General features: G+C 42.4%; 1 protein-coding gene across 6 annotated transcripts in view; it reads left to right on the forward strand.

Annotated features, from left to right (window-relative positions):
* The window catches only part of map4k3a (mitogen-activated protein kinase kinase kinase kinase 3a), a 316653-nt gene that overhangs the window by 105296 nt on the left and 185122 nt on the right, over window positions 1-26235 (forward strand). For all 6 annotated transcript variants that reach the window (XM_068044552.1, XM_068044553.1, XM_068044555.1 and 3 more), the window contains exon 3: window positions 23677-23767. In XM_068044552.1, coding sequence (XP_067900653.1) covers window positions 23677-23767 — 91 coding nt within the window. The remainder of the gene's footprint in view (window positions 1-23676; window positions 23768-26235) is intronic.

A 26235-nucleotide genomic window follows, 5' to 3' on the forward strand; every position in this document is an offset into this window, starting at 1 on the left:
AGAATGGTACCTGAACCCAAAGGGTTAAGCTATGAGGAGAGATTAAACAAGTAGAGTTATGTGTTCTCTGGAATTTAGAAGGTTAAGGAGTGATTTGATCAAAGTTTTCAAGATATTAAGGGGAACGTGGAGAAACTATTTCACTAGTTGGGGAGTATAGGATGAGGAGGCCTAGTCTGAAAATTAGAGCCAGACATTTCAACAGTGAAATTAGGAAGCACCTCTTCATGAAAAGAGTGGTAGACGTTTTGGAACTCTGTTCCACAAATGGCAATTGATGCTAGATCAATTGTTAATTTTAAAACGCAGAGATTTTTGTTCACCTAAGTTATTAAGGGATATAGGGAAAAGGCAAGGTATATGGAGTTAGGCCGCAGTTCAGTCATGAAATCAATTGAATGGTGGAACAGGCTCGAGGGGCTAAATGGCCTACTCCTTTCCAAAATTCCATTTCGCTTGCCTTCTACTGTCCTGGTATTCACATGATACAATGATAATAGAGTTGTTGATTAATCATTGCAAACAATCTCTCAATTAGTCTACAACCGGTCCACATATGAGGTGACAAATGATGGAAAGCTTTGCAGTCATGAGTCCAAAGATACTTTTTTTATTTATTCATGGGATGTGAGCATCGCTGGCAAAGCCAGCATTTATTGCCCGTACTTAATTGCCCTTGAGAAGGTGATGCTGCCTCCTTGAGCTGATGCAGTGCATGTGGTGTAGGTACAGCCACATTGCTATTAGGGAGGGAGTTCCAGGATTTTGACCCAGTGACCGTGAAGGAACGGCGTTATAGAGCAATTAGGGATATGCAATAAATGCTGGCATAGCCAGCGGCGCCCACATTCCCTGAATGAATTTTAAAAAAAAAATAGTTCCAAGTCAGGATGGTGTGTGACTTGGAGAACTTGCAGGCGGTGGTGGTGGTGGTCCCGTGCTTCTGCTGCCCTTGTTTTTCTATGTGGTAGAGGTCGTGGGTTTGGAGGTGCTGTCAAGATTTTTGGCGAGTTGCTGCAATGCATCTTTAGATGGCGTACTCTTCTGCCACTCTGCGCCATTGGTGGAGGGAGTGAATGGTTAAGGTTGCGGATGTGGTGCCGATCAAGCTGACTGCTTTGTCCTGGATAGTGTCGAGCTTCTTGAGTGTTATTGGAGCTGCACTCATCCAGGACAGTGGAGAGTATTCCATCACACTCCTGATCTGTGTCTTGTAGATATTGGAAAGGCTTTGGGGAATGAAGAGGTGAGTTACTCCGAGCTTCCTGTTGCTTGTCATTTCAGTTCTCTACCTTGCTCCCATTCTGACCTTTCTATCCTTAGGCTGCTACAGTGTTCCAATGAAGTTCAACACAAGCTCAAGGAATAGCACCTCATCTTTCGACTGGGCACGTTACAGCCTTCGGCATTCAACATTGAGTTCAATAATTTTAGGTCATAACCTCTGCCTCCATTTTTTTTGTGTTTTTTGTTCGCTGGTTTGTTTTTCCTCTCTTCCACACGTCCCTGCCCAACCCTTTGCTTGTTTCTTAATCCCTTTACATTGTGTTTGGGCAGTTGCTTAACCTGTCATTTAACCTCATCCAGATGCATCTTTTGTTTCTTCACTTGTCCCATTACTAACCGCTTTGGCTTTGTACCATGAAACCTTTTGTCATTTAATCTCCCCTGCCCTTCACCCTATCACAAACCTTCCCTTTTGTTTTCCCTTTTCCCCCCCCCCCTTTCACTTCCTCAAGATCAACATTTTTAACTTTTTCCAGTTCTGATGAAAAGTCACACAGACCTGAAACGTTATCTCTATTTTCCTCTCCCACAGATGCTGCCTGACCTCCTGAGTATGCTACACTTACCATTGGTCATATCTCAAATTACTTATATACTGCATCCCAAAATGTTAGTTTCCAAAAGAGATCTATTGAATTTGCATTTGAATGATGATGCACTTTCTTCTTCTTCCACCATCTCCCGAGGAAGTCTGTTCCATAGATTGACCATTCGCTCACTGAAATATTGGCCCAGAGTTTGTGGTCAGCGGCCAACGAACAGCGTGAGCAGTTCATCGCACCTACACTTGCCTCACCAACTTTCTGTGAGCTTTTGTACTGGAACTTGCTGTAATTAGAAAGACATTTCCTCCAGCCCCCTCTGCAGGAGATCTGGGACCTGCGTGAGCAGGGCAACCAACTTGTATCTCCTTAAACAATCAGATTGTTGAGGCATGGCGAGTCTGAATCAGGAAGCGTAGATTAGAATTGTTAATTCAATGCCGATTCCTATATAAAAAGCCAAATAAGGACTGGGAAAGAATTACAAGTCAGAGGTAAGATAGAGAAAGAAATTTTTTTGAAAAAATGTATTTACATTTTTTAAATTTCATTTAAACTCTAACAATTACAATCTGATGGAATGAGACTCAATGATTGTAAAAACCAATTTTCAGCGCTGGAGAGGTTGTTTGGCAGTAATTAAGACTTTCCATGCTGTTAAGGTGAGCCGGCATGGACTCGATGGGCTAAATGGCTTCCTTCTATGCCTTAAGTAACTCTGACTCTGAACAAAAATTTACTTGCATTGGGATGGACAAGCCATACATTTTTCTGGGTATCTCTTATGTTAAATACAGCAACTTCATGCCATTCCATGTCATTTCAATGACCAGTCTATCAGTGCGATACCAGTATAGCGCAGCTTCTGGAAGAGCAGGACAATTCTGACAGCAACTTGTGTTTAATTGTGCATGTGTGATCACTGGAAGTTGCTGTCTGATTTGCACTTTAACAGTGGTGGCGCTGTTATTTCCACTGCAAAATCTGGGCCAATGTTTCTGCAGATTAGTTTTAAATTCCCCTTCTCCCCAACTCAACTTCAAGCACAGACCTTGTTCTCAGTTTCTGGAAAGCAAGCTGGCTCCAAAACAGCAAGTTGGGGTTAAAGGTAGTTACTCAGACTGGCATACAGTGGGAAATGGTGTTCCGCAAGCATTTGTGCTGGGATCACTACTGTTCACCATTTGTGTAAATGATTTGCATTCTGGAATTTAAAGTACAATTTCAAAATCTGCAGATGACAGAATCACAGAGAAGGAGGAGGCCATTCGGTCCATCACATTCGCTCTAGCTCTCCGGGAGAACAGTTCACTCATTTCCATTTCCCTGCCTTCTCCCTGTAACCCTGCACATTCATTCTTTTCACATAACAGTCTAATTCCCTTTTGAATGCTTCAGTTGAACCTGCCTCCACCACACTCTCAGGCAGTGCATTCCAGACCTTAACCACTCACTGCATGAAAAAAGTTTTCCCTTACGTCACTTTTGCTTCTCTTACCAAATACTTTAATCTGTGCCCTCTCGTTCTCGATCCTTTCATGAGTGGGAACAGTTTCTCTCTATTGACTTTGTCCAGACGCCTCATAATTTTGAATACCTCTATCGAATCACCTCTCAGCCTTCTCTTCAAGGAAAACAGTCCTAACTTCTCCAATCTATTTTCATAACTGAAATTCCTCATCCCTGGAACCATTCTCGTAAATCTTTTCTGTACTGTCTCCAATGCCCTCAAGACTTTCCTAAAGTGCGGCGCCCAGAATTGGACATAATACTCCAGCTGCGGCTGAACTAGTGTCTTATAGAAGTTCAACATAACTTCCTTGCTGTTGTACTCTATGCCCCTATTAATAAAGCTCAGGATACTGTATGCTTTATTAACTGCTTTCTCAACTGTCCTGCCACCTTCAATGACTTTTATGCACATATACACCGAGGTCCCTCTGCTCCTGCACCCCCTTTAGAATTGTGCCCTTTATTGTATGTTGTCTCTCCACGTTCTTCCTACCAAAATGAACCACTTCACATTTCTCTGCATTGAACTTCATCTGCCACCTGTCTGCTCATTCCACCAACTTGTCTGTGTCCTTTTGGAGTTCTACGCTATCCTACTCACAGTTCACAATGCTTCCAAGTTTCATGTCATCTACAAATTTTGAAATTGTGCTCTGTGCACCAAGGTCTAGGTCATTAATATATATCAGGAAAAGCAAAGGTCCCAACACTGACCCCTGGGGATCTCCACTACAAAACATCCATTAATCACTACTCTTTGTTTTCTATCACTCAACCAATTCCATATCCATGTTGCTACTGTCCCTTTTATTCCATGAGCTACAAGTTTGCTCACAAGTCTGTTGTGTGGCACTATTATCAAATGCCTTTGAAAGTCCATGTACACCACATCAACAGCATTGCTCTCATCAACCCTCTCTATTACCTCTTCAAAAAACTCCAGCAAGTTAGTTAAACATGATTTTCCCCATCAGAAATCCATGCTGCCTTTCCTTAATTAACCTGTATTTGTCCATGTGACTATTAATTTTGTCCCGAATTATTCTTTTTAGATGTTTCCCCACCACTGAAGTTAAACTGACTGGCCTTTAGTTTCTGGGCTTATCTTTGCACCCTTTTTTGAACAGGGGTTTAATGTTTGCAATTCTCCAGTCCTCTGGCACCACCCGAGTCTAAGGAAGACTGAAAAATTACGGCCAGTGCCTCTGCAATTTCCACCCTCACTTCCCTCAACATCCTTGGATGCATCTCATCTGGTGCTTTACCCACTTTAAGTTCAGACAGCCTATCTAATAATTCCTCTTTATTAATTTTAAACCCTTCTCATGTCTGACCTCCTCTTTCACCATTGCCTGGGTTGCGTTGTCTTCCTTGATAAAGACAGATGCAAAGTATTCATTCTGATACCTCCGTTATGCCCTCTGCCTCCATGTAAATCCCCTTTTTGGTCCCTAATCGACCCCACTCCTCCTCTTACCACTGTTTTACTATTTGTGTGTCAATAGAAAACTTTGGGATTTCCTTTAATGCTAGCTGCCAGTCTCTCTTCATGCTCTCTCTTTGCTTCTCTGATTTGCTTTTTCACTTCCCCTCTGGACCTTCTATATTCAGCCTTGTTCTCAATAGTATTTTCTACCTGGCATGTCATAAGCACACTTTTTCTTCTTTATTTTAATCTCTACCTCTTCTGTCATCCAGGGATTTATTTGCCCTACCTTTCCCCTTCAAGGGAACATATCTTGACTGCCTGAACTATCTCTTCTTTGGAGGCAGCCCATTGTTCAGCTACTGTTTTGCCTGCCAACTTTTGACTCCAATTTATTTGCCCCAGCTCCATTCTTGCCCCTTTTGAAGTTCGCTTTCCTCCAGTTAATTATTCTTACTCTGGGTTGTTCTTTGTCCTTTTCTCTCGTCAGCCTAAACGTTATGGTACAATGATCACTGTCCCCTAAATGCTCTCCTATTGATGCTTGATCCTTGACAGATGGTGGTTTTGATATAAAGGTGGACTGTGACAGACTGCAGGATGACATTAATAACAGTGCAGAATGGGCATGCGATTGGCAAATGAGCTTCAATATAGCTAAGTGTGATGTGGTACATTTTGGACTAAACAGGCTAGAGCTCTTTTCTCTTGAAAAGAGGAGACTGAAGGTGACCTGAAAGAGGTCTTTAAAATGATCAAAGGCCTTGATGGGATGCTTTCACTTGCAGGGGAGACCAGAAGTAGTGGCCATAAGTAGAACAAAGAACAAAGAAAATTACAGCACAGGAACAGGCCCTTCGGCCCTCCAAGCCTGCGCCGATCCAGATCCTCTATCTAAACATGTCGCCTATTTTCTAAGGGTCTGTATCTCTTTTCTTCCTGCCCATTCATGTATCTGTCTAGATACATCTTAAAAGACGCCATCGTGCCCGCATCTACCACCTCCGCTGGCAACGCGTTCCAGGCACCCACCACCCTCTGCGTAAAGAACTTTCCACGCATATCCCCCCTAAACTTTTCCCCTTTCACTTTGAACTCGTGTCCTCTAGTAATTGAATCCCCCACTCTGGGGAAAAAGCCTCTTGCTATCCACCCTGTCTATACCTCTCATGATTTTGTACACCTCAATCAGGTCCCCCCTCAACCTCCGTCTTTCTAATGAAAATAATCCTAATCTGCTCAACCTCTCTTCATAGCTAGCGCCCTCCATACCAGGCAACATCCTGGTGAACCTCCTCTGCACCCTCTCCAAAGCATCCACATCCTTTTGGTAATGTGGCGACCAGAACTGCACGCAGTATTCCAAATGTGGCCGAACCAAAGTCCTATACAACTGTAACATGACCTGCCAACTCTTGTACTCAATACCCCGTCCGATGAAGGAAAGCATGCCGTATGCCTTCTTGACCACTCTGTTTACCTGCGTTGCCACCTTCAGGGAACAGTGAACCTGAACACCCAAATCTCTCTGGACATCAATTTTCCCCAGGACTTTTCCATTTACTGTATAGTTCACTCTTGAATTGGATCTTCCAAAATGCATCACCTCGCATTTGCCCGGATTGAACTCCATTTGCCATTTCTCTGCCCAACTCTCCAATCTATCTATATTCTGCTGTATTCTCTGACAGTCCCCTTCACTATCTGCTACTCCACCAATCTTAGTGTCGTCTGCAAACTTGCTAATCAGTCCACCTATACTTTCCTCCAAATCATTAATGTATATCACAAACAACAGTGGTCCCAGCACGGATCCCTGTGGAACACCACTGGTCACACGTCTCCGTTTTGAGAAACTCCCTTCCACTGCTACTCTGTCTCCTGTTGTCCAGCCAGTTCTTTATCCATCTAGCTAGTACACCTTGGACCCCATGCGCCTTCACTTTCTCCATCAGCCTGCCATGGGGAACCTTATCAAACGCCTTACTGAAGTCCATGTATATGACATCTACAGTCCTTCCCTCATCAATCAACTTTGTCACTTCCTCAAAGAATTCTATTAAGTTGGTAAGACATGACCTTCCCTGCACAAAACCATGTTGCCTATCACTGATAAGCCCATTTTCTTCCAAATGGGAATAGATCCTATCCCTCAGTATCTTCTCCAGCAGCTTCCCTATCACTGACGTCAGGCTCACCGGTCTATAATTACCTGGATTATCCCTGCTACCCTTCTTAAACAAGGGGACAACATTAGCAATTCTCCAGTCCTCCGGGACCTCACCCGTGTTTAAGGATGCTGCAAAGATATCTGTTAAGGCCCCAGCTATTTCCTCTCTCGCTTCCCACAGTAACCTGGGATAGATCCCATCCGGACCTGGGGACTTGTCCACCTTAATGCCCTTTCGAATACCCAACACTTCCTCCCTCCTTATGCCGACTTGACCTAGAGTAATCAAACATCTGTTCCTAACCTCAACATCCGTCATGTCCCTCTCCTCGGTGAATACCGATGCAAAGTACTCGTTTAGAATCTCACCCATTTTCTCTGACTCCAAGCATAACATTCCTCCTTTGTCCTTGAGTGGGCCAATCCTTTCTCTAGTTACCCCCTTGCTCCTTATATATGAATAAAAGGCTTTGGGATTTTCCTTAACCCTGTTTGCTAAAGATATTTCATGACCCCTTTTAGCCCTCTTAATTCCTCGTTTCAGATTGGTCCTACATTCCCGATATTCTTTCAAAGCTTCGTCTTTCATCAGCCGCCTAGACCTTATGTATGCTTCCTTTTTCCTCTTAGCTAGTCTCACAATTTCACCTGTCATCCATGGTTCCCTAATCTTGCCATTTCTATCCCTCATTTTCACAGGAACATGTCTCTCCTGCACGCTAATCAACCTCTCTTTAAAAGCCTCCCACATATCACATGTGGATTTACCTTCAAACAGCTGCTCCCAATCTACATTCCCCAGCACCTGCCGAATTTTGGTATAGTTGGCCTTCCCCCAATTTAGCACTCTTCCTTTAGGACCACTCTCGTCTTTGTCCATGAGTATTTTAAAGCTTACGAAATTGTGATCACTATTCCCAAAGTAGTCCCCTACTGAAACTTCAACCACCTGTCCGGGCTCATTCCCCAACACCAGGTCCAGTATGGCCCCTTCCCGAGTTGGACTATTTACATACTGCTCTAGAAAACCCTCCTGGATGCTCCTTACAAATTCTGCTCCATCTAGACCTCTAACACTAAGTGAATCCCAGTCAATGTTGGGAAAATTAAAATCTCCTATCACCACCACCCTGTTGCTCCTACATCTTTCCATAATCTGTTTACATATTTGTACCTCTATCTCACGCTCGCTGTTGGGAGGCCTGTAGTACAGCCCCAACATTGTTAACGCACCCTTCCTATTTCTGAGTTCTGTCCATATTGCCTCACAGCTCGAGTCCTCCATAGTGTCCTCCTTCAGCACAGCTGTGATATCCTCTTTGACCAGTAATGCAACTCCTCCACCCCTTTTACCTCCCTCTCTATCCCGCCTGAAGCATCGATATCTTGGGATATTTAGTTGCCAATCATGCCCTTCCCTCAACCAAGTCTCAGTAATAGCAATAACATCATACTCCCAGGTACTAATCCAAGCCCTAAGTTCATCTGCCTTACCTACTGCACTTCTTGCATTAAAACAAATGCACCTCAGACCACCAGTCCCTTTACATTCATCATCTGCTCCCTGCCTGCTCTTCCCCTTAGTCACACTGACTTCATCATCTAGTTCCTTACAGGCTTTTGTTACTACCTCCTTACTGTCAACTGACCTCCTCAATTGGTTCCCATCCCCCTGCCACATTAGTTTAAACCCTCCCCAACAGCGTTAGCAAAAGCACCCCCAAGGACATTGGTTCCAGTCCGGCCCAGGTGTAGACCGTCCAATTTGTAATAGTCCCACCTCCCCCAGAACTGGTCCCAATGTCCCAAAAATCTGAACCCCTCCTTCCTGCACCATCTCTCAAGCCACGCATTCATCCTGACTATTCTTTCATTTTTACTCTGACTATCACGTGGCACTGGTAGCAATCCTGAGATTACTACCTCTGAGGTCCTAATTTTTAACTTGGCTCCTAACTCCCTAAATTATGCTTGTAGGACCTCATCCCGTTTTTTACCTATATCATTGGTGCCTATGTGCACAACGACAACTGGCTGTTCACCCTCCCCCTTTAGAATGTTCTGCAGCCGATCTGAGACATCCCTGACCCGTGCACCTGGGAGGCAACATACCATTCGGGAGCCTCGTTTTCGACCACAGAACCGCCTATCTACTCCCCTTACAATCGAATCCCCTATGACTATAGCCCTTCCACACTTGTTCCCGCCCTTCTGAACAGCAGAGCCAGCCACGGTGCCATGAACCTGGCTACTGCTGCCTTTCCCTGGTGAGCCATCTCCCTCAACAGTATCCAAAACGGTATACTTGTTTTGGAGGGAGATGACCGCAGGGGACTCCTGCGCTGCCTTCCTGCTCTTTCTCTGCCTTTTGGTCACCCATTCCCTTTCTCCCTCAGCAATCCTAATCTGCGGTGTGACCAATTCACTAAACGTGCTATCCACGACCTCCTTAGCATCGCGCATGCTCCAAAGTGAGTCCATCCGCAGCTCGAGAGCCGTCATGCGGTCTAACAAGAGCTGCAGTTGGACACACTTCCTGCACGTGAAGGAGTCAGGGACATCAGCCACGTCCCTGAGCTCCCACATTGAGCAAGAGGAGCATGACACGGGTCTGAGATCTCCTGCCATTTTTAATCTTAAGCTTAACTTAGTTAAATGTAAAAGGAACGAAAAGTTTTTACCAATCACGGTAAAACCAGAGAAATAGAAAAAGCCTTACCTTATATACACCCCACCGAGTCCTTTTTTTTGGTTAGAGGAGGAGGGTGGGTGGGAGACACTACAAGTGTGGTGTCTCGGGTTCAGAAACCGCCCAAATATATAGTGTTTTACTTACCCAGCAGCCCCCTGGCCTCTGCCGAAAACAAAAGGAAATTAAGTTTACTTTCAAACTGACCTTCCCAGCTGCTCACTCGCTCGCACTCTCTGTTCCCGAAAAAGCTGCTGCAATGAAAGGAAAGTTATTTTAAACCGCCCAAATATATAGTGTTTTACTTGCCCAGCAGCCCCCTGGCCTCCGCCAAAAACAAAAGGAAATTAAGTTTACTTTCAAACTGACCTTCCCAGCTGCTCACTTGCTCGCACTCTCTGCTCCCGAAAAAGCTGCTGCAATGAAAAAGTATTATTCCAAACAGGAATTCAAGAGAAACATCTTTACCCAGAGAGTGGCTAGAGTGTGAAACACTACTACAAGTAGCAGTTGAGGTGGCTAGCATAGATGCATTTAAGACGATGCTGGATAAACACATGAGGGAAAAATGGTTAGATATGTTGAAGGGGTTAGATGAAGAAGGATGGGAGAAGGCTTGTTTAGAGCATAAACCCCAGCTAGGATCTGTAGGGCCAAATGACCTGTTTTTGTGCTATGAATACTATGTTCTAGATAAGCTGAAACAGCTTGTCATGGTCTTTATTATGTAGTGCAGTTACAGTTTGTCCATATGCTTTATTTGATTAGCGAATGACTGCATCTCAACAGATCTTGAATAAGATTCCCTGGCAAAATTATTCCCTGTGGACAGTTCTGCTTACAGGACTGGCCTCATGGAAAGCATGAATCGGGCAGGGCTGTGTCTCTCACCGTGCAGGGTTTTCTTGCACCTCAGGTGATTAGTTGAACAATACAATAACATGTGCAGAAAAATGAATGACATGAATTATTTGCCTATACAGATTTCACTGTTTAAATTTTGTTTATCATAGAATCTTGCAGCACGGAAGGAAGCCATTTGGCCCATCATGCCTATGCTGGCTCATTGAAGGAGCTGTCCAATGTAGTTCCATGCCCTAGCTTTTCCCCTATAACCCTGCAAATTAGTCGTCTTTAGGTGCATGTACAGTTGCCTTTTGAAAGTTCCTGCAGCATCTGATTTCACCATCCTTTTGGATACTGTGCTGTAGATCTTAATAACCTGTGGAAAAATTTCTCCTCATTTTCCTTCTAGTTCATTTGCCAATTGTTTTAAATCTAACTTCTGGTTACCAACCCCCTTGCTAGAGGAAATAGTTTCTCCCTACTTGCGCCATCAAAATCCTTCATAATGGGTGTTACCTTAACATTCTATGTTCTAAGAAGAACAAACCCAGCTTCTCCAATCTCTTTGTGTAACTGAACTCCCCCACCTCTCATATCATCCTGATAAACCTCCTCTGTACCTTCTCCAGGGCCTTGATATGCTTCCTAAAGTGTGGTACTCAGCTGAGGCCAGTGATTTGTAAAAGTTGTGTGTGACGTCTTTGCTTTTATATTCAATTCCCTCAGCCACCTAGGACGTTTTCCATTTAGACTGGATGATAACTTGTATAACACCAACTTTACTACTTTCCCTTCTTGTGCACTGAAGTTTTTCCTGTGTTTTGTTCAATAAGGGTTATGCAATGTCACCAGATAATATACAGTTTGACCCTGCTTCACTGAGCTAGTGACATTATCTTTCCTTCTTGGGGGAAAAAAAACATTTGAATTCGCTTTTACTTGAGCTGGATGTATATGGGACATTTGAAGCTTGCTCTCTTTTTCCTCTTGATTGGAAAGTTAAAATGTTAGAGAGATGACCTTTAATTGATTGAATTTCCTTTACTTATTGCTTACTTTTATTATTTTGGGCTGCATTTATGGCATGAAGTAAATGCAAGACTTTTTAGACGATGACGCACCAAAATACATACATGTAGCATTTTCTAATGAGTTAGAATTCCGTAAGGAATTGTGTTTTCTTTTAAGTTACAATGGTGCTGAAACAACTGTGAAGTAGGCCAGAGAGGGGAAAATTCAGCTTCATTTCCAACTATTATCTTGTGACCGCTTCTGGAAAGTGCACTCTTTGGATGAAATGGTGAACAAGTTTAGCTGTGACAACCTCATTGCTCAAATAACCTAGCTCAGCCGCAGGCCTTATGAGGCCCATGAAATGTCTGTCTGTTGGTTTCCTGCAGTCAGCTCTTGCTTGCACTAGATTTCTTATGATAGATTTGCCTGCTTGATCTGATTGGCTTGGCAGATTGGAAAGGTCTATTCTTGGTACTGTTCTCTATTTGAGGGGTTTAGGCAAATGTTCTGTGACACAGTGAAATGTTGCATGACGATGACTATGATTGCTTCAGTGTATAAACCAGACAATTTGAAAAGAGATGTTTACAGAGACTGCTTCAGTGGGCCAAAAATAAAGTGGCAACAGCATTGCATTGTGCATTGATGTAAACCATTCACTTGTGGAGAGTTTGTCAGAGAATGTTGGATTATATTCAACTACTTATCCTTAAGGAATGCTAAAAATTTGGATGTGTCAGCTTGTGCCTGAATATCAATTTAAAAAGTGAATCTAAGACATAGCAACTAATCTCTGAGCAACTCAAACAAAAGCCAGACATTTTCCTTATTTTTCCCTTCTTCCTTCTCCTCTCTTCCCCCCCCCACTCCAACCTAGCTACGGATGAAAATATAGATATCAGTAATATCAGTTAATTTGTATGAAAGTAATGATCGATGTGATGCTCCTTGTGGAGATCACAAACCTAAAGAATCCAATCCATCGACCAACCCCAAATGAGCAAGATTTCACTTTTATAAATTTTACTTTTAACACTCAAATCAAAACTAATAAAAATTAAACATGAAATAACTGTTAAATCATGGTCGATATATTTTAAAGATTATATGTCATTACACATCAGATGCACCAAATATAGATCTTCTGGCCAGTTCTCTCAGCACAAATGGCACCAGTTATGGCAACAAATCCTTCAGATCTGAGCTTTTCAGGTAGATCTCTAGATCCCATCTTCCAAGGTGCAGACACAGATGTTCCACTAATAACTCTGTAAGGCACCGGAAACAGCTGTAGCAACTCGTATTTGTCAAGGGCCAGCTCCCAGAAAACAGATTCCAATCACAGCAGCTTGTCTTTTTTTAAAAAAAAAGCTTGCTGCAACACTGCAGTCTGACATCTTGTAAACTGAAACCTGAGCTCCAGTCACATGTCTCTGGTCTAATGCCTGTTTATTTTACCTGGTTCCATCAGTTCTGATTTCCTCAGAACTCTGAAGCTTTTGGTTTTATTTTCCAGTAAAGGACTGGCTCAGAAAAATTGCAAACTTTGAAACCAAGGTCAGTGCACCTAGCAGTTTATCACCACCTTCTCAAAGGCAATTAGGGATGGGCAATAAATGCTGGCCGAATCAGCGATGCTCACATCCCATGAAGGAATAAAAAAAAATTCAAAAGGTCAACTATTCAGCTCGCAGTCTGCACACATGGACTCCATCACAAGACGACGTCTCCTCATTCCACTGGAGCAGTATATAGAATTTGAGAGAAAAATGAAATGAAATCGGCAATAAATTATGCCTGAGAAAGGTTAGCTGGCATAACCAGCACTCCAAACATGACTCGGGTGGGGGGGGGGGGGGGGGGAATGGTGGGGGAAGGGGAGGTGCAGTCAGGGAAATATAGGGTCTGCAAGCCTAATAAAGAGCTTTGCTTCTGAAATGGCAGGCAGTGGCAATTTGAAGACTTGCCATTTCATCTTGTGCCCTGAAGTGCTGTGTGCAAAGATGCTGTCAAATGGAAACTTACATGTTCACTGTTATTTAGAATGCTGAAATATGTGCCTTAGATTGTCATTTTTGTTAAGAAATGGAGAATGGGTATTTGGATGTTGTGCTCATAGACGTTTGCTGGCTTTGTAGGACAGAATATGGCTTTTGAAAAGAAGTTGAACATTCCATTTGGTTGACAGACAGGAAACAGAGAGTAGGAATAAATGGGTCTTCTAGGTGGCAGGCAGTGACTAGTGGGATACCGCAGAGATCAGTACTTGGGCCCCAGCTATTCACAATATGTATTAATGACTTGGGTGAGGGAACTAACTGTAACATTTCTAAGTTTGCAGACGGCACAAAGCTGGGGGAGAATGTGAGCTGTGAGGGGGATGCAAAGAGGCTCCAATGTGATTTGGACAAGTTGGGTGAGTGGGCAAATGCATGGCAGATGCAGTATAACGTGGGTAAGTGTGAGGTTATCCACTTTGGTTGTAAAAACAGAAAGCAGATTATTATCTGAATGGTGATAGTTTGGGAAAGGGGAGGTGCAATGAGACCTGGGTGTCCTTGTACACCAGTTGCTGAAAGCCAGCAGTTAGGAAGGCGAATGGTATGTTGGCCTTCATTACAAGAGGATTTGAGTACAGGAGAAAGGATGTCTTACTGCAGTTATACAAGGCCTTAGTGAGACCACATCTGGAGTATTGTGTTCAGTTTTGGTCTCCTTATCTGAGGAAGAATGTTCTTGCCATGGAGGGAGTGCAAAGAAGATCTACAAGGCTGATTCCTGGGATGGCAGGATTGACATCTGAGGAGAGATCGGGTCGACTAGGCCTATATTCACTAGAGTTTAGAAGAATGAGAGGGGAGTTCATGGAAACCTATAAAATTCTAACAGGACTAGACAGGCTAGATGCAGGGAGGATGTTCCCGATGGCTGGGGAGTCCAGAACCAGAGGTCTCGGGATACGGGGTATGCCATTTAGAACCGAGATGAGGAGAAATTTCTTCACTCAGAGGGTGGTGAACCTGTGGAATTCTCTACCGCAAAAGGTAGTGGAGGCCAAGTCATTAAATATATTCAAGAAGGAGATAGATATATTTCTTAATGTCAAAGGGATCAAGGGATATGGAGAGAAAGTGGGAACAGGGTACTGAATTAGACGATCAGCCATGATCTTTTTTGAATGGTGGAACAGGCCACATGGCCTACTCCTGCTCTCTATGTTTCTATTAAAGTGCGGAGACAAAATGATTTATTATCATTGGTTTTGTGGTTTGCATTTTGTAGTTTTTGTCACTGTTTATAAGTGACCCACTCAGACAGAGTTAGCACACTTGGTGTTTGGAATCCTGACTGCAAAATGACTTTGAGGCACCATTAGAAGAGGGTGAGCCAAATAAAGGATAACTTGCTGTTGAGTAAAAGATTGTCATACATTGTTGCTTCAGAGTCTGCTTATATTGCTGAAATGTTTGGGCTTCTAATTTTGACATGTAGCTTCTGAAAGGGACACTTTCATCGTAGCATAATTTAAAACTCAATCCTTCTAAAAAGGACGTCAGTTGACTTTTACTGTTAATGCCACATGAAATCTGCCTGTGATGCTATAAAAATGGTATGTCCAGTATGCATTTCTTATCATGCGTCACACTCAAATTTCTTCTGCCACACTCTTTTCAAAAGAAAAAGATGAGTATAAAGGAGCTAACCAGGAATGCAAATAACCAGCAGCACATTACCTGTAGGCTCTTAATCAGCCTATTGGCTTTCCCACAAGCAAAGCCTGGTCCAGCTGGATGGCACTTGCCGCTTTGAGTGAACTCAGCCAGTATTTACTTCACATCAAATAGACACACAGCTATACTTAAGCAGCAGAATAATGCATTGTGGTTACTTGCTATGCTGTTCCCATCCACACAAAACACTGCATCTCTGGCTTACTGTGAGCAGCTGTACGTCACACTGTAGACCTCACACTTAGTTTTACATCTGAAACAATTTTTTTAAATGGGGGAAGAACCCAGTCACTTGATGCTATTGACCTTGTCACAAATAGATGAGAACCTCCTGTAAATTATGTTTTGAGTGTTAATGCCAACCACCATTTTCTACAGCATGTTAAGTTTTAGCTGGGTTCCACTTGTTAAAATGGAGGAGAGCAATCATGGGATAGCAAGTTGAAAGGGTCTAGTTTTCGGACCCAGGAAACTCCTATCCAACCTGTCTGGACTTGAAACTGTAACAATTTGAGGGTACAGCCTGTTTACAATCCACAGCTGCCTTTGGCTGAGATTAGCACAGCTGCCAGAAGCTGTACACCTCTCTCTAAGACACAGTCTGCAAAAGCTAGAAAATTAAACAAGATGCAGACTGCAAACAGCGAAGAAAATTAAAGACACGGTCTGCAATAAAAGCAAGAAAACCTGCCGTCTGCGAGTTTCCTCTCCATCTAAGAAAAGGTGACCAGCAAAATCAAGCTATTTATATCTGAGAGTGCAAAGAAGAAGTCATTTGTAAGAGAAGAGATATTTCCAACAGCTCCTCCCCAATTCAGCATTTCCAGTCGGTAACCTCCCATTTTTGAACTTTTTGATAATTTAAACGGACGCTAGTTTTAACTGAAATTCATGTTAGTTTATAGTTCTATTTAGTAAATATCCTTGCCTTTTTATGCCTTTAACCTTATCCTTTACGTTTGTAAATGTGCGTGGCAAAGTTAAACCCCTTTCTGAGTTTCAGTATGTAAATAAACCCTAATTCTTTGATTTAACTCTAACAACCGTGTTGTTGTTGTGGTCATTTATTATTGGGGTTTGGGAAGGAAAAAAATTCAATCACTGATCTGTTTACAGACAGGTGGTTGGAAAAAAGAAATTTGTTCGGAGAAGAAAAAGTTTAGCTACCTGTTCGTAACAACCTGAAACTGAAAGTGATAAGCACCACAAATTGCAAAGTCTCTGAACAAACAATAATTAAATGCCGAGTGGCTTGAACCTTTTTTGCTTATTGATGATTTAGACTTTGTTGCCTTAAAGGAACACAGCATCAACTTAACAGAACAACACTGTACATTTCGTGATATAAAACTCCTGTTCTTATTAAATGGCACATTATCTGACTTTGGGCAATGCCGTGGGAAATATGGTAGCAATATATTTCAAATAATGTTATGCAACTTGAATCCAACTAGTCCCATCAAATAATGAGACCATCCTTAGGTATAGTGAAGGGGTAGTAAGCCTATTATTTCTACTGATTTCGTTATCAGCCCTGGAAAGAGGAATTAGGTCAGATTTCAGGCAAGGGGGAATGTGCAGCTGCAGCTCCTTCTGCTGTTTGGTTTCCCAGATGACTGGCGTAGAGAAAACAAAGCAGCATACTTTTATTTTTTGTAGAAAGATGAGGGTAAATAACACTTTACAAAATCCAATGATCATTATTAAACCATGATGCAAGTATATTAATGACCATACCATATGAATTAGAAGTAGGCCACTTGGCCCCTAGAGCCTGCTGCTCCATACAACAAGGTCATGGCTGATCGGATTGTAACCTCAACTCTGCATTCCTGCCGGTCCCCAATAACCTTTCACCTCCTTGCTTATCACGAATCTATCTACCTCTGCTTTAAAAATATTCAAAGACTCTGCTTCCACGCCTTTTGAGGAAGAGAGTTCCAGAGACTCGCGTCCCTCTAAGAGAAAAAAACTTCTCTGTCTTAAATGGGCGACCCCTTATTTTTAAAGGGTGACCCCTAGTTTGAGATTCTCCCACAAGAGGAAACATCCTTTCCATATCCACCCTGTCAAGACCCCTCAGGATCTTGTATGTTTCAATCAAGTTGCCTCTTACTCTACTAAACTCAAGTGGATACAAGCCTAGCCTGTCCAACCTTTCCTCATAAGACAACCTGTCCATTCCAGGTATTAGTCTAGTAAACCTTCTCTGAACTGCTTCCAATGCATTTATATCCTTCCCCAAATGGAGAAACCAGTACTGTACACTGTACTCCATATGTGTTCTCAGCAATGTCCTGTATAACTGTAGCATAACCTCCCTACTTTGTATTCAATTCCCCTCACAATAAATGATAAAATTCTATTTGCCTTCCTAATTATGTGCTGTACTAATCTTTTGCGATGCATGCACTTGGACACCCAGATCCTTCTGCATCTCGAAGCTCTACAATCTCTCACCATTTAGATCATGTGCTTTTTTATTCTTCCTACCAAATGGACAATTTCACATTTTCCTACATTATATTCCACTTGCCAGATCTTTGCCCTCTCACTTAACCTATCTATATCCCTTTGTAGCCTCCTTATGCTCCCTTCATAACTTACTTTCTTATCTATCTTTGTGTCATCAGCAAATTTAGCAACCATACCTTTGGTCCCTTCATCCAAGACATTTATATAAATTGTAAAAGGTTGAGGCCCCAGCACAGATCCCTGTGGCACACCACTCATTACATCTTGCCAACCAGATAATGACCCATTTAGCTAGCCAATCTTTTATCCATGCCAATATGTTACCCTGTACACTGTGAGCTTTTATTTTCTGTAATAACCTTTGATGTGGCACCTTATCAAATGCCTTCTGGAAATCTAAGTACAGTACATCCACTGGTTCCCCTTTATCCACAGCACTTGTTACTTCAAAGAACTGCAATAAATTGTTAAACATGATTTCCCTTTCACAAAACCATGATGCCTCTACCTTGAATATAATGTCTTTAATAATAGCTTCTAACATTTTCCCTATGATGGATGTTAAGCTAACTGTTCTATAGTTTTCTGACTTTTACTGGTCACTGCATTTATACCATCTAGTTATTTTAACCCACCATAGTTATACCTACTTGTGTCGATTTTCATTATTACATGCTGTGATCAGGTTGTGCAACTTGCAGCATATGCTATTTGCTGGAACGCACAAACGAGCTCTTGCTGCTCTAACTTGTTTTGTGTAACGAGTACAGAACTGCAGCCAGTAAATGTGGAGTCTTTATGGATATGTGACAGAAATAGTTGTCACATTTTTCACTTAATACCTGGAATTTATTGATGCATTGTAGTTGAAGTCTGTAAATCGTACTTTTAACTGAACTAACACTACAGGTACCGACTGGAAGTCAGATGAACGTTGCAGTTCATTTATTAAACACACTCACGGTAAAGCTTTTGGTAGATCCTTTGTAAAGCTGCATGCTAACAACTTTTATTTCCTTGCTCTGCTGGGAAGTAGGGGTTAGAGGGTTGTGTTCCACTGATTGATTGCGTAATTGTGCAGCTGTAAATGCATTGCCCAGAATCGAACTGAGCCATATAGACGTGCCAGGTCTTGCATTTGGTCCCTAACTATAGAATTAGCTCATCCCGGCTGGAGTGGAGGTATGGTTGTTGCAGTTAGCTGCATTACTCTTTGGTGAGGCAGCGGGAAAAAATCAGCTAGAGAATTTTGTTCCTCATCAGTATGCATTGACTTTGTGAAAATTGCACGTATGTGCAAATGATCAGGCACCTGTGTTGCAGTTCTAAGTCAAGTAGACTGCTTGCAGTTGCCGTTGGGACACTTGCATAAAAAATGCCTATTTGGACAAGATAAGGTATCAGAGGGTGACTGACATCTGTGGAATAATGTCCCAATGTGAGTCACTTCTTGCAGGCGTGGAAGAGAAATTCAAATGAGTGATCCCTTCAGAAGAGGTGAGATCAAAAGAAGCATATAGGCAGCAGTGCTGTCTGTTTTTTTTTAAAGCATCAGGTTTGTCTAAAATGTATCACTGGATTTTGACTGTACTTGATATGCATTTCCAAACCTGGTTATGGTTTTCTGGTGTTTTGGTCTGCATCAAATAAAATGTAAATCTCTGAGTAAGATGAAAGAATGCTATATGGAACCCACAGCACTAGGGACAATTGCTTCCCCTTAGTGGTTCCACCTCTGTAAAATCACCTGTGTCTGCCTTGCCACGTACCATCTGCTGAAACCTTCATCCATGCTTTTATTACCACCTGGCTGGTGGATCTCGCTGTTGCAAAATGTTTGATCTTTGTACTAAAATCTTGAAGTTCTGTGTGTTTTAATAAACTGGACTTGGACACCTGTAAATAGTTGGAATTTCTGCAATGTTTTGAAAGGAAGTTCATAGGTGCTTTGAAAGGAAGTTGAACTTGTACAAGGACAGAAAAGCAAGCAATTTCAAGAAAACGACAGGGGTTTGGCCTTCCTCTGAGCAATACTTTTGAATGACGAGGCACAGTGTCTGAACATGTGATCATGCTCAGGAAGGCTTTTTTCACTTTGGACTCTTTTTAAAAGACCAGTGAGTTGGACAAAGAGCAGGCATTTGAAATCTTTGCTTTGTCCTGCCTGGAGCAAGAGAGGAAGACCCAGAAAAGTGTTACTTTTCTCTGCTTAGGAATCCTACATCTCTTGAGAAGAAACCCTGCATCCAGTGTCGTTTCTGCTGTCTCCTGTGTTCTATGAAATCCTGAAATCTGAAGAATCTTTCTACTGCTACTGACCTAAGCAGAGCTGTTGCTACACCCTTGATAGAAGACCTATGTGATGCCTGCTGTAGTTAAATTGCTGTGAATGCCTACCCATCATGCACTGTTCATCATCCTCGCTTGGAGAGACTGCAAGTGGCATCTGGCTGTTCAGCTCTGGGACACCTCGCCGTACTGAAAACATCCTACCAGAATGTGATAAATTCCATTATTTTTATTATTCCTTCTATTCCTAAGCAGCAGCTGTAAACCAAAATCCTTTTCACCAGTTAACCGATTTTTAGTGTATCTGTGTGTGCCTGAGGGTTAAGGAAATGAGGAATTTTTCATAGATTTATCTCATTAGTAGTTAAGACTTATTATTTCTTTAATAAATAGTTAAGGTTTTAAAAAAAAAAATTGGTTTTGGTGTGCTTTATTCTGGAGGACAGATAGTATTTAATTTGGCTGTTCTTTGGTAGGTGGAAAACTTCCTTGATATGTTGTGACCTGTGGAGTAGTGGGATTGAATTTCAGTGCATTACTGCTGCCTTGATCATAACATCACTAAGGCATTCAACACAGTCAGCATAGCAGGGCTCGACAAGATTTTGGAAAAAAATTGGCTGTCCACCAAAGCTGCTCAGTCTCATCCGCTTCTTCCATGACAACATGCATTGCACTGTACAGTTTGATGGCTCCACATGCAACCGTTTCGGAGTGAAGAATGGAATGAAACAGGGTTGTGTTCTATCCCCCACTCTGTTCGGCATCTTCTTCTCCATGCTCCTGACCGCCTTCCCTGCAGATATGGAAGGAGTCTACTTGCATGTTAGGTCAGAGGGCAAGCTCTACAGTCTATCAAGGCTGAAAGCGCAGACAAAAATACATCACCTCCTGATCAGAGAACTCCTGTAAGCTGCTGATGCTGCGCTGGTCGCTCACACGGAAACTCAGCTACAAAGACTCGTGGACTGTTGCTGTCATGTCTGTAACATGTTTTCCTTGACTATGAACGTCACGAAAACCATGGTCATGGAACGAAGTGTTGTATCTCCACCCCTGCTCACACTAAACACCCCACTGGAAGTGGTTAGCAAATTTTGCTACCTTGGGTCCATGGTGACACAGTCTGTCGCTTGATACGGAGCTCGATACATGCACCTTTGACCGACTTGCAAAATGCACATGGAATAATACCAAGCTGACCCTTAGGACCAAGCTCATGGTTTATAAGTCCTGTATTCTCAGCACCTTGCTGTATGGCTGTGAAACATGGGCCACGTACAGCTACCAGAGAAAGAAGCTCAATAATTTCCGTCTTCGCTGTCTGCTGCGCATTATGGGTATATCCTGGCAAGACAAAGTCACAAATGTGGCAATCCTCTCAAAGGCAGACTTCCCAAGTGTCTTGGCACTAATCAAACAGAGGTGGCTTCAGTGGATCAGACATGTCCACAGGATGGAAGATGGTTGCATACCCAAGGACCACCTGTATGGTGAGGTAGCTGGGGACAGGCGACCAGTGGGGCACCCAAAGCTCCGCTTCACGGATGCCTGCAAGCGTGACATGGCCCTAAATGTGTTGACTATTGCACTTGGGAATCACCAGCTGGTGAAAGAAGGAAATGGTGACACATCCTGTGGACTGGTATGCACTACCATGATGACCAATTGCTACAGCAGCTTGGCAACAGGCACCAACATCAAAAATAACAACTCACAGCATCACTTGGCAGCTTCACAAGCGGCACTTGTGGCAGAACCTGCCTCTCGAGGATTGGCCTTTATAGCCATCAACAAAAGTGCACCAAGAGAAGACACCCCACTTAAATGGATTGTTTGCTGCGTGTCCATCATCTTTTGTAGCTGGAAGGATGCCAACCAACCTGTCTGGTGTCTCATCTTTCACCCTCATAAACTTGAGCTCATCTAAAAGTCTACTACTCCATCCTAATTCACACCAAGTTCTGGTCACTCATCACTCCTGTGCTCACTGAACTATATTGGTCCCAGTCACTAATGCCTCCAATCCAACCCTACAATCCTTTGAGATTTCTGGGCTCCTCTAATTCTGGCCTCTTGCATATCCCTCACTTACTTTACCCCACTATTGACAGCGGTATCTTCAGCTGTCCAGGCCCTAAGCTCTGGAATTCCCTCCCTAAACCTCTCCACTTTTTAAGAGACTTCTTGCAACCTACTTCTAACCAAGTGTGTGGTCACTTGTCCCAATGTTTCCTCCTTTGGCTCGGTATGAACTTTTCACTGATTATGATGCTGTGAAGCACCTTGTATGTTATATATTTTGTTAAAGATGCTTTTTAAATGTGTATTATTGTTGTGAATCTTTTTTCTTCAAAGAAACTAATTGCGACTTCAGGTATATGGTGGAATCAGTGTAGGCTCGTAAATCACAGTATCTTTGCAAAGCTATTTAGCACTCAGTACTTTGGAAATTGGATGCCATAGTGGAATACCTTTGAGTAGAGTTGCCATCGTCCGGGTTTGCTAGACACCTATGGCTTTTGACACTTATTCAACTGTTTCTGGTTCATATTTCACTTTCAAAAAACATGACCAATTGACAGTGACACACTTTTTGTGGAATAGCAAGAGAACATGTTTAACGCTTATGCCTCTCCAATTCGAGAAGTATCATATTACTTCAGACTTGCTCCGCGTTAAAGCAATGTAACAACGATCTTTCAATTTCCTACGCAACTCCAGCCTCTTGGTCCTGGTATGTAACAGGTTTGCAATCTTGAGTACTGCTTGGCGAATATTTATATACTACCTTTTCACATTCCATTTAGCCTGCCCACCATCACTACTCCTATTCTGTCCATTCGTTGCAGGTCAGAGTGCTTTTGAATTGTTGAGACAAGATTATACAATTATCCATTAAAGCAAGTTTCATCTTTGAAGGAAGGTGACTTTTACTGTCACTGTTCTTGTTGACCATCTTTTCCTAGCTGTGCTGTTGATAACTGCTTAACCATTCATGACACAGAAGGATTTCATATCTTTTGCTCTGCAGAGCAGTAGCTTTCAAAATTCTTTTAACATCAAGTATGAAATTAATTTTGAACTTTTTATTGGGAATTGCCTCACAAAGAATTGTTTACAATTTTTTTATGATCTAATGAGGGGAAGGGCGTTTGTTGAGAATTGTATCTTCAAGACTGATTAGTAATTTCCTTATTATCTTCAGAGGTTGCATTTAATACTTTCTGAACATTTTTATTTGCAAGCCTTAAATGCCAATAACTGTACCATATATGTTAGGTGAACTTTTAAATACTCTTTCAAAATTTTTGTATTGATGTAAGAAGTACATGTACAGCATCAAGTTTCAAACCTTGCGAAAGAGATGAAACAGAGACTCATAATTGTTGCAATTGACCTGCGAGCCACAAAATCGATACTCAGGTTTATTACATCATTTAAAAACAAAAAGCACAAAACCACAATGCTGGAAATCAGTTGAAGTGCTATAGCACCCAAGTCAGTCAGCATTTGTGGAGAGATCAGACAAGTTCATGTTTCAGGTGTGGATCCTTCATCAGAATTGTTTTTTTTCCTATCTGTCTGGAATGGATTTTTGACATTACTCTAGCCTGATTCAGACATTCCAGTAAAAGTAGAAATTCCAAATTGATTTGTCTACCTATTATTTAACCAAAATGTTTTCTCCTCAGGTGAAGACTTTGCCATTGTACAGCAGGAGATTATTATGATGAAAGACTGTAAACACTCGAACATAGTTGCATATTTTGGCAGTTATCTCAGGTATGTGTAGTGCTACACTTATTTTTCTCACTATACTTTGTGTCACAGCCATCCCTAGTAGGTTATTTGGGGAATTTGTTTGTACCTGCATTTACTGAAGTTATTTAATGTGTGAATTGAAAAGAATGTGTTTCTTTGATATGTGTGGTGACAAGTTTTACTGACAATGTTTTAGACCCTGCAGAGACTTTTGCAGTTGTGCTGTTTCCTTTAAGAACTTCAGTTTCAAATTTGTGTGCATGTTCAACAGCAGTGTGTCTTTATAATAGCATCTTTTAATGTAATAAATGTCCCAAAGCACCTCACTAATAAACTGAATTGGGGAAATAGGCACAGATCAATGAAAAGAGAGCTTAGGAGAAGGACCGAAAGCTTGGTAGAATATTTTGAGAAAATATTTAAAGCTGATGTAAGGTGAAGGCATTCAGGGAGAAGGGCCAGTGCCCTTAATGCAGGGGTGAAATTGGGACAGGATGTGGAGGGGTGTGGATCACATAGATGGTTGCCATTAAAGGTACGAAGCATTTGTAAGAGGGTGCGAGCCTGAAGGATATTTTTGTAGAGTGGATTGAGGCCTTAACCCAGCTTGTAGATAAGAGAATTTGAAATTTGATGCATTGAGGGATGGCGTGCAAGTGTATATTAGTGAGGATACATCACTAGATATAGGCAGTTGAGTTTGGCAAGTTGGAGTTTACAACGTGGGAGTAGTCACAGCTGAGTGTGATATAAGCACGTAGAAGAGTTTCAGCAGAGCAGCTGCGATTTGGATCGAGAAGGACAATGTTGCAGAGTTGAAAATAGACAGTCTTAGTGATGGATATGATTTGGGGTTTAACAGGACACCTAAAGTTGCGAATGGGCCCCTTTAGTTTGAGCCATTAGATAAGAATAGGAAAGAGGGAGCATAGCTTGTGGTGGAGCCAAAGACAGTGGAGTTGGCCTTCTTGATTTTGACCTGAAGGAAGTTGGAGCTAATACATGATTGGATACTGTACAACATAGAAGTGTTCCGAAATAGCGGCAGAGAGTTAGATGATGTCGGTGAGCGGAACTTAGGAAGAGGCTGATCATTTGACTCTGAAAGTGTTAGTGCAGAGGAGGAAAGAAAAGGCATTGCTGAAGGTGCGCATTTGGACAGGGTAGGAAAGCAACCAGGGAGCTGTATGGAAGAGGAAAGGCATTGGAGGAGAATGTCATGTTCAAATGCTATGGAAAAATAGAGAAGATTAGGAAGGGTAGTGCACCACACTCACAGTCAGTGGATGTATTTTTTTTACTTTAGCTAGGGCAGTTTTGATTCAGAATGACAGAAATTGGACTGGAGAGATTCAATGTTACAGGAGAGAGATGGTCATGGAGCTAAGAGGTAATCACACAAGAAGACCTACATGATGGTTGGAGATAGGTTGATGGAGGGTATGTTGTGGGCTGAGGGTAGATTTTTTGAGAAAAGGTAATGATTTTGAAAGGCAAGGGGGAGATTCTTGATGAAAAGGACCCAGTGACGATGTCAGCTAGCTTGGGGATCAGGAAGGGGAGTTGTGATCAGGAGTTGGGTGTAGAGGGCGTAAATGGGAAAGGAGGTAAGTCTTGTAGAGATTACATTGGATAGGGCAAAGTGCAGAACAATGTGGGCTAAGGACTAGAATGAGTGGGAATCTAGGAGGAGGTCAGAGCAAGGGCTGGGAACAGCAGTATATGATGTAAAAGCAGAAAGGGGGTCATAGGATCCAGCAGTTGGGATTGGGGAAGGATTTCTGATAGAGATCCTGAAATTCAACAGGGATTTCCAGAGCGTTAGCGGCTGCAGAGATCTGGAAGCATTGGAGAGCAGGATCTTGCACCCTTTTCGGAGATAGGGAAGGTGGCACTGCTGGAATTACTCAGCAGGTCTGGCCACATCTATGGGGAGAGAAGCAGAATTAAAGTTTCAAGTTTGTGACTTTTCATCAGAACTGTCAAAGGTTAGCAGTGAAGTGGGGGTGCTGGGGGAAAGAGAACAAAAGGGAAGGTGTGTGATAGGGCAGGAGAGATTAACTGACAGGGAGGTCATGGGGCAGAGGCAATGGTGTGCTAATGGTGTAGTGTAGAGAGAGTGTTAAATGACAGAATAATGAACAGCTCTGTCCAAAAGCACAAACATGAAAAACCAAGTTTAAGGCAAGCACATGGTTTAAAAACAAAATAAAATAATAAAAAAGGGCCAGTCATGCTCTGAAATTATTGAACTCACTGTTCAGTCCGGAAGGCTGTAGAGTGCCAATCCCTCCTGCTTCCAGATCTCAGCAGCCCCTAACGCTCTGGAAATCTCTGTTGGATTTCAGGATCTCTATCAGAATTCCTTCACCAACCTCAGCTGCTGGATCCTATGATCCTCTTTGTGAACACAATCCCTACACCACATTTCTAGTGCTCCATAGTTCCATAGCTGGCTCTAATGTCACCAGGCAAAAAGAACTCCCTCT

Source organism: Heterodontus francisci, chromosome 13 (genome assembly GCF_036365525.1).
Source record: "Heterodontus francisci isolate sHetFra1 chromosome 13, sHetFra1.hap1, whole genome shotgun sequence".
In the NCBI taxonomy this organism is placed as follows: domain Eukaryota; kingdom Metazoa; phylum Chordata; class Chondrichthyes; order Heterodontiformes; family Heterodontidae; genus Heterodontus; species Heterodontus francisci.